General features: G+C 33.3%; 1 protein-coding gene across 1 annotated transcript; it reads right to left on the bottom strand.

The window, feature by feature from the left end:
- Positions 1–2,870: 2,870 nt before the first annotated feature.
- Positions 2,871–8,460, bottom strand: LOC132284284 (small ribosomal subunit protein uS8my-like). The gene is made up of 3 exons (XM_059786376.1): positions 8,108–8,460; positions 4,652–4,812; positions 2,871–3,294 (listed from the first exon to the last, which is right to left on the bottom strand). Exons 1-3 carry the CDS (start codon positions 8,235–8,237, stop codon positions 3,196–3,198), a joined length of 390 nt encoding a protein of 129 aa, XP_059642359.1. The 5' UTR covers positions 8,238–8,460; the 3' UTR covers positions 2,871–3,195.
- Positions 8,461–9,405: the final 945 nt, after the last annotated feature.

Raw genomic sequence — 9,405 nt, 5'->3', positions numbered from 1 at the left:
GGCCTCTATTTATAGGTTTCTTGGCTCTATAGGATGATGACATGTGTCATCTCCTGATAAGGATAAAATAATAACTGGGCCGGGCTGGTTATATAATAATAATTATCCTTAAAAATAATTATTCCAAATATATTTTATTAGGAATAATTATCTTTATATTTAACCAACTGGGCTGGGCTAATTAAATAATTTAAGTGGACCAAATTTGGGCCAGTTAAATAACTTAATTAAACATTAGACCCATATTTAATGGGTCCATTTGTCAAAATTAAAGCTCACTAAAATTTTAATGTCTACAACTACATCAACTTCAACACCAACACCAATTTCGCTATCCCACATTAAATATAATATAATAAGTAAATACCTCACAAATTATATATATATATATATATATATATATATATATATATATATAATATGATTTAATAAAGGTGGATTTTTAATAAGTTTTACCGACCATTTTATAAATAAAAGAAAAAACTATTTAAGGCAAGTAATGATTGATTCAAGAAAGTTATGTTGTTATGGTTATTAATTAGGAAGTACGGACACTTGTCATATTTGTGTCGAATACCGACACTTCTCGGATACATATTCATAAATAAAAATTAATTTTATTATTTCGGACCCTTCATTAACACTTCCCGAATATTTTTAACATAAATCTACCAAGTAATTTTGAAAATAATATGATACTATCATGACAAAGTAGTGAAATAATGGTATATATGATATAAAAATCATTACAATAATAACATAATTTTATTTTCTAATTCATTTTAGAACAACACTAAGTATAGAAATTATAAATGAATTAAAATTTTATAATACTATTACTGAATAGATATATAAAAATAAAAAATTATATTTATATATAATGTGTCCACGCCATAACCATATCCTATTTTTTTAAAATTTGAGGACGGCATGTGTCCGTGCTACATAAGTTAGTAATTATATATTTTAAAATATTAATAACTAAAAAGAAACTTAATTATGAAATAAATTAATCATACAATACAAAATATTTGAGAAATAAACTAGAATATAAAAGTAAAAAAAATTAATCTAACTTAAAAATATTATTTGCTTACATATTGTGAGTTGATGATAATTATAATTTTATTTTGTTTGTTAAAATAATAACTAGCTAACCAACAAACATAATCAGGTAAAAAAAAAAAAAAAAACAGAAAAAACCCAACAAACATAAAGATGGTCCCATCTAGGATAGAAGATGAGGTTTGGATGAGTGAGCGCTTACCAATTGCATGGTGTAACAGATTGGAAACTTTCACCTAGTTGTTTGTTTATTCGAAAAAAAAAAAAAAAAAAAAAAAAAAAAGAATTGTAAAGTACAATCACACAGGACAAATATATACAAGTTATATATTTGTCATAAGAACAAATATATACAAGTTATAGGTGTGCCTTATAATCTTGGTCCCTGTGGCTGGGTTTTGAGCCCCTTTCGTGGGCTCGCTTTACCCTTGGGCTTGCCTGTACATCTTGTGCATTTATACACTTTTCATTCTTCAAAAAATAAAAATAAAATAAAATAAAAATAAAAATAAAAATAAAAATGTTGAATAGTTATAATTACTGAAAAATTAAATAGTTATATAATTTATCAAAAAAGAAAAAAGAAAAAAAAAAAGGAGATATATATCCATTGTGTACGTAGTGTTGTTGGTTGGATAAAATAGATCACATACAAGTCCTTTAATTGGATCCACTTAAACCTGTAAATAAAGTTGGATAACTAATGGAATGTAGGACATGATTTTGGCGGGAGTTGTGGAATTCTAAGAATGCAGCCAAGATAAACCCACGAGGATTTCACATTTAGTGAACCTATCAATCAGATATTTATGAAAGGCTTTTCTAAACAACCGCATAATATGATCACGGTCAATCCCCTTTTGTGTTCTAAGCAACTACAAAATATGATCATGATCAGTCCACCTTTATGAAAGACGTGTCTTTATGTATCCAGTTGTGTTTCGTGTTTATATAAAAGATACATTTTTCGAATTGAGAAAATTCTAAAGGAATAGATGTGACTGGAAGACATTAGCCCACCACAGTCAAGTAATATAATGTGCCCCCACAATCCTATCTAACGTTGTACATCCACAAATATGCTTTGTTGATAATTTGAAGTTGCACAAAATTTACTGAATTGTTGAATATATAAAAACATGTAAATTTATGAGCAACTTTTAATGATCAACACAATTTATAAAGTTATTACAACAATCTCTCAGGCAATGTTTGTGAAAGAAACAAATGTCTGATACAAATGTCTCAGCCCCCATCAAAACAAAAGCATCTTGAGGAAGAAATTTTATTGTTATGTAATCCATGTTAGGCTTTAGTGGGGACGTTTGACAAGGTTTCATGCCACTCACACTTAAGTAATACTACTAGCAAACAGACCCTTTCTCCATCTCAGCAACAATTAACATTCATGACAATTGACAGTGAAAAACTAATGCCCGAGTCACCATATGTGACTTAATTTTGGAGCTCAGCCCCCATCAAATTCTACAAAATTTCCCTGTATATCATCTCATGCATTATGGGTTTGTCCCTACACTGCACCATATCCTCAGTGCCTGTCCCGCCCCTCGAGTAGGCCGCTTTTACCAAAACACAGTTGCGGATAACTATGACCTCGTACATATAGAAATATATCTCCAATGCTGTTATTTTCAAATGTTAGGCTTGATGAGCTCAGATACAAAAGCAAAAGCAAAAGCAAAAGCAAAAGCAAACAAATTTTACAACCAACATTCATCATGATTTCTAGCCAATTTCCACGAATACGTGCGCGCGCGTGTGGATGTGTCCAAGTTTATCTTCAATTCATAAATGTTTTCTTCTTCCGTATTTACTGGGAAAAAAAAAGGCATTCTTCCAGATCCAGTTCTCCCAAGATTGTATTTAAAAACATATAAAACCAAAAACTAAAAGTGAATCTAATCAACTACATGCCCATCCCTTGATTCCATAATCATTAATCAATCGGAATCTCACCAGGGGAGGCTACTGCTCAAAGGAGTTTTGAGTTTTATCATAAAGATGTGTCCTTGTAGTAAAAGTAGACACCAAATTTAGAGCATAGAAAAGTTGCAAAACAAGTATCACTTCTTTCCAAACTTGCATCTTACACACGGATTCACAAAATGTTCAATAGAAATACCCAATAACTTGACCACCGACATTCTGTTGGATTGCCTCTTCATGATCTAAAACTCCATTTGGTGTTGTAATCACCACATAGCCCCACTGCATGAAAGGAAAGAAGAAGTCATTAAAGTCAATCGGTTCCTGTTAAGTGGGTTACAAAGTTGTGAAGAGACTGATATAGTAGTTGTTAGTAAATATTTCATAAGATCAAATGACTAACAATGATAGAAATATCTAAATCATTGTAATTTCAAAGGGAGCAAAATAATGGTTTTACCGTAATAGGAAAATTTCATCTCTTTTCTCCAATATATATGGTAGTGCTTCATAACTCATGAAGCTTCCCTTGGGCATAATGGTAAAAAATACATGATACTGAGTATTAACTACGGAAACTTTCTCAGCCTCAATAAAATAAAGAAAAAGAATGACAAATCGTAGAGAATTATACAAATTGGAAATGCATTCTCAGAGCAAATTTACCAAGCTAATGAGTTATCTCCTACTCATTGACAAGGTTTCATGACACACACTAAAGTACCAATGATAATTTTTCGTCTTCTTCATATTAGACTCTGTGTTAGATACCACCACGGCACCACTTCACAAATAATCATGGATGCGTGTTTGGCACCTTGTGAATCATGGATGCGTGATTGGCACCTTGTGAATGTCTCTGTAGTATGAATTTCCTAATTTTAGACAATTTTACGATACCTATAATACATTCACTCCCCAATACAAGACTCGTGTAGACAGTCTCAATTAATAGAAGTCATGCTCGAAAGTATTTGAAAGCAAGATGAACACGCCATTAAGCACTCATCCTTTGTTTTGATATTATACACATGGTCGTCATGCAATGGACCTAGTTATTAATTTTGAAGACAAAAAGAAAGAAGAGAGTAGTAGTTTTATCTATAATATAAATAACATACTGAAAATTATTATTATCAAACAATAATCTTTATGATATTTGTTGAGCTTCATCTTCTATAACATCAATCTTCAATATCATACCCACAAACCATCTTCAAAATGATTATGTTTTTCAACTATACATATGAAAATGCATCTCATTGCTACATCAATGATAGTCCACATTTGTTAGCATCCAATGTCCACATTCTTAATGTCTATTTGCCTCACAAAATAGAAATCAACTATTACAACGTATGCCACAATTTCACAGGATAAACAGATTGTTTGGTGGTCTGGAATGCAAAAAAGTATTAAAAATAAAGAAAATTAAATTACTAACAAAATGTCTAAAACTCAACACAAGAATTCCTAACAGAGTTCCCAAATCCTAAGAACCATACTAACAAAGTAGCAGTCTTTTGGCCATTAGTCTGGTCAAGACCAGGATCATGAAGATTCCAAATCTTGATTCAAATATACATATTGAACTAGTTCAACTGCAAAAATAAATAAATAAATAATAAATTAAACAAACCTGACGGGTCGGAAGCGCACGTATCCTATACTTTTCAATTTCATGTGCCTTAATGTCCTGCCTGTACGTGAGAACCCGGCAGTGATTTACCCTTCCCTGCAGTTCAACAGTTATCTTTCCTACTCTTTGAGGATCATATACTTGGAAATCTTTGATATATCCTGGAAAGCATAATAAAAAGTCAGCAACATATAGAAGTTGACTTGCCAAAAAAAGACATGCAGAAGCTGACAATATCATCCGAGGTTCATGAGCAACAAATATGTTGTGCTTCCATCGTGAGAGAATTGAAGCTTGACTCGGATAGGTAAGCTCATAGAGACAGCTTTCTTTCTGGTCTGATTATTCTATTGTCATTTATATAAGATACCAACAATTTACTTGACAAAGTCTTAGATACCTAAGTTCATATCTTTTAAGTAGCACAAATATTGTCACATATGCTAGCACCTATCTATTGCTCATTCAAGGAAAAAGAACCCTTAAATAAGTAGTAGCCAAAAAAATGTCAACATGTCAAATCCAGTTTTGGATTGGGCTTGGGTTAAAGCATCGGATCACCAAACTTAACATGATTCCCAACCCTAGCCTAATTCAAATATTTATACGTATAAAGATAATAGTTCCCCTGAGATTTTATTGCTGTCTTAGTGCTAGAATTATTATTTTGGAAACCATTTGAGTACTTGCTAAGAAGCATGGATCTATGAGGTGCCGTGTCCGTGTCCGACACCGACACTCCATGGACACTCCTAAACACGTGTCCGACACTACATGGCCGTGCCCGTTATTTAAAAATAAATGTTATTATTACGGACACTTAGCCGACACATCCAACACACTTGGTCGGCGCATTTCGGTCATTTGGTCAACACATTCCGGACGCTCGACCAACACATCCTACGCTCTTTGTTTTATATAAAACAAACAGACGACAATCCCGGAAACAACATTATGAACATATACCAAAGTGTTCAGCCTCCAAAGAACAAAAACACGAGTATAATGACCAGATAGGATAGTACTGTCATATATATAAATATATAACATATTCTTTTTTATATTCAAATGGCGTCACCTTCTAACTTATGTAACTTTAGTATAGAATTTATAAATTAATTAAAGTTCCATTATTGTCACATTCAATAGATATATAAATTAAAAATTATATTTATATTAGCCGTGTCCACGCCGTATCCGTGCCCTACATTTTTAGAATTTGACGTGTCGGCGTATTCGTGTTGTATGGTGTCTGTGTCCCATGTTCGCATCCATGCTTCTTAGAGTACTTGTAATTTTGAGGTATAATAGTTATTGCTACACATACCCAACCTGATTCCCAACTTGAACTTCCCAAACTAGGCTAACCTCTGTCTACTTGTCTTCATTTGGCAGACAACTTTACTACAAAGCTCTTGCAACCTAATACTAGGTTTGGATGGAGGCACCCAACATTAACACAAGGTTGTAAACTTGTAATAAGATAATACAAAATTGATAAAAGCCTTGCCTTTCACAAGAAAATTGAAAGTTTATATCCAGCAATAAAAGATAAATAAAAAATTATGTCATTTACAACCAATTTTAAGCAAACAGTCAGGAAAACTATATTGAACTTTGGGTATCCAGAACAATTTTTCAAATGAGAGGAAAAAAGAACGGGAAAAAAAAAAAGATGGAAAAGGCTAACAACTCCACTTTCGTTTAACAATGAAAATTTTTAATGATCCCATGGCTTGCTCATGCATTCAAGTCTCAACATCAACTCAGCTATCAAAATATCAAGTGTAAACATCTCCTTAGTTGATTTAAAACCACCTTTTAAATTTGGAAAATTTCTGCAACATCACCTATATAGGCTTTGAGCACACGAACATATAGCACATGCACATTATTTCACATATTTTAAAAATGACCAAACCTCACATTCCAAATTGGTAACTGCAATACTTCACTCGCCATTTTTCAAGATATTAAATCTTTATATAATGAAAATTGAATATCCTATTAACAAAGATGTGAAGATATTCTGTTACTAAAATTTTCATCTTTTCTCCAGCATTCGAGTTTGGAATTAGTGTGAAGTTCCACTAAAAACGTACTCAGTACAATATGCTTTATATAAGCACTGTAAATCAGCCACTCCATGACCTGGTTGAGCAACATTTGCATCCTTCGGATTGAGTTGTGGTTGGAATAATTGACACAAAACCAACTGGCCTATATAACAGCTCCACACATAAAACATGGTGCAATCAATAGGAACTGAACTAGAAAGTCTGTGTCCTCTATATTGAGCTTATAAACCATAAGAATTCTGTTAAAAATATTTTCAACATACAAACCACAGCCACCAATTAACTCCCATCTTTCTTCAGGACTGGCCCTCCTATTGCATATTAAAGTCTCAACAATGACTCTGCCTCTGTATATACAAGTTCAGCTCAAGGATGAACTGCAAGCCATCCTCTTTGACAGTTTTACTAACTATAGATGGTTGGACACTTGCAAATCTCCAACATGATCGTTGACCTAAGCTTTTACCTCATCATATTTAATAGAATTCAATTGGATTGAACAACTATACATCGACTTTCGAAAAGCATCACAATGTTCTCTAAAAGCCAACTTCCCATCCCATGACAAGTCCCTGGTCTTCTTTCAAGAAGCACGTCAATCCTACAACCACATTTGATCCCAATCCCACATCTCCATGTAATCCTATTTTGATTTCAATCATCAATGCAAATTCACCAGTAAGCTACTAGTTGACATTAGATGTCAAAATCCCAAGCCCTTCCCTTCCTAGACCCACACATATTCTTTCATACAATTAACTAACAACATGCACGAGCATCACTCTAACTTTTATATGTATATATATATATTTTCTGAACCACTAGATTCACTTGGACAAGGAAGGTAAAAGCCAAAAGCAAACTCATTTAGAATTTCCCTCTACAGATTTTTAAAATGAGAAGCCCCAACTGTCAATAAGACCCAAAAACCCAACTTTTAAGTCTTTCAAAAAAAATAAATTAAATTAGAACTATTAAATCACCCTGGATAAATAAGAGCAAGCGAGCCAGTGAAACACAGGTCAGTAGAGTTGACTATCGAGGTTGATTTACACAACACCAACACAATTAAATTCATTAAATGTACAAATAGGGACAAGGATTGTATCAAACAAGTTGAGAATAATCCACAGAAATTTACAATAAGCCTTGAATTTGGGATTCGAGAAAATTTAGTACAAATCGATTCGGTGCTCCCAAACATAACACAACACACAATTACCTGATGCCGTATTCGTTCAAATCAACATACTCAAAATCATCAATAAGAAAATAGAAAAACAAAAAATAAACAACAATCAAATAGTTAATTATACAACTTAGGGTAAGGAACATACATAGATACATACATATCTATATGTGTGTGTTGATTGAATACCTCGCTTTTTCATGATGTTGAGAAAGGAGGCCATTACAGTGGAAATGGGCTGAAGCTGAGCAGTGGCAAAGCCTCGCTTCTCTGCATTGACGAGCTTACTCAGAGCTTCGTTCAAAATTCTTCTTCCCATCTTGCCTCTTCTGTACTGTCCTTCCACTCTGAATCCCAACCAGTCCCCAGAAAAAACCCTTGAATTCCTCTCACTTAAGTCCCTCCCGAGCTTCGTTCAAAATTCTTCTTCCCATCTTGGATTGTTGTAGTTTTGTGGTTTGCAGTTGCAGAAGAGAGAGAGAGAGAGTGTTGCAGAGAGAGAACGAGAAAAGAGTTGGAGGCGGGGACCCTTAAATGATTAACCCTAAAAATATTATATTTATATTACATATTTTTGTTTTGTTTTCTTTTTCTTTTCTTTTATTTTTTATTTTTTATTTTTTTTTACAAATATTACATACTTAAGTTTATTAATTTTTATTTTAAATTATAAAAGGGTATAATAGTAAATTTACTGAAATACTTTCCTTTTATTTCTTTCCCCAAACATAATTATTATCCTTCCCTTTCTTTCCCTTCCTTAATCAACCAAACACAATACTAAATTAAAATTATCCTTCCCTTCCCTTTGCCTTCCCTTTCCCTTATAACTAATCTTATCCTTCCGCTTTAAACCCACCCTACCAAACATAGCCTGAATCCCAACCAGTCCCCAGAAAAAACCCTTGAATTCCTCTTACTTCAGTGCCGACCGAGCTTCGAAATGGTGTAATAAATCTTACTCTGTTCTCGGGTTGGGTATCCGACCCATTTTGCCACATGGCGACCCATTATACTTAGTATCCGAATCAAAAATGATACGAATCAAACTTATAAAGGGTCACAAAACACAAAGTTTTGATTCATATCATTTTTAATACCATAATTGCCCTTATTTATTAGGATTTGAATTTTCGTTCCCAAATCCCTCTTTACGCTTTCTACTATGTTTCAATTGCTTATTCCACTCTTTGGGGTACGTGGGGCACATTTTTTCATCTCAGTCAGTTGCATGTGGCTGACTTTTGGGCTAATCCGTCACATCTATATCTGGTTGGGGTTTGTGGGAATGGTTTGTTTCAACGTTACCGGTTGTACTTGGCTGCAATTTGGGATTCACTGTCAATCTTTTACAACTCAATTTGTGCTGTTGGTGGGTGTTAATCAGCCCAATGCTCCATACCTTTTAAGCTTTAGGTTGTTATCATGACAAGTCATGACGTAGCTTAGTCTTGGTCTTATGCTCAATTTGCGCTGTTGGTGGGTGT

The sequence above is a fragment of the Cornus florida genome, unplaced genomic scaffold (genome assembly GCF_030987335.1).
Source record: "Cornus florida cultivar Cherokee Brave unplaced genomic scaffold, ASM3098733v1 CherokeeBrave_3.0.0_Hap2_Chr11, whole genome shotgun sequence".
NCBI classification, from domain to species: domain Eukaryota; kingdom Viridiplantae; phylum Streptophyta; class Magnoliopsida; order Cornales; family Cornaceae; genus Cornus; species Cornus florida.
Note: the sequence above shows the minus strand (reverse complement) of the source record. Positions and strands in the feature narration are given on the sequence as shown.

Coding starts and splice junctions, on each gene's coding strand:
- LOC132284284 (XM_059786376.1), bottom strand. CDS start 8,237: ATGGGAAGAAGAATTTTGAACGAAGCTCTGAGTAAGCTCGTCAATGCA. Junction 4,813..8,107: donor CAACATCATGAAAAAGCGAG/GTATTCAATCAA, acceptor TATGCTTTCCAG/GATATATCAAAGATTTCCAA. Junction 3,295..4,651: donor GTGCGCTTCCGACCCGTCAG/GTTTGTTTAATT, acceptor CCTTTCATGCAG/TGGGGCTATGTGGTGATTAC.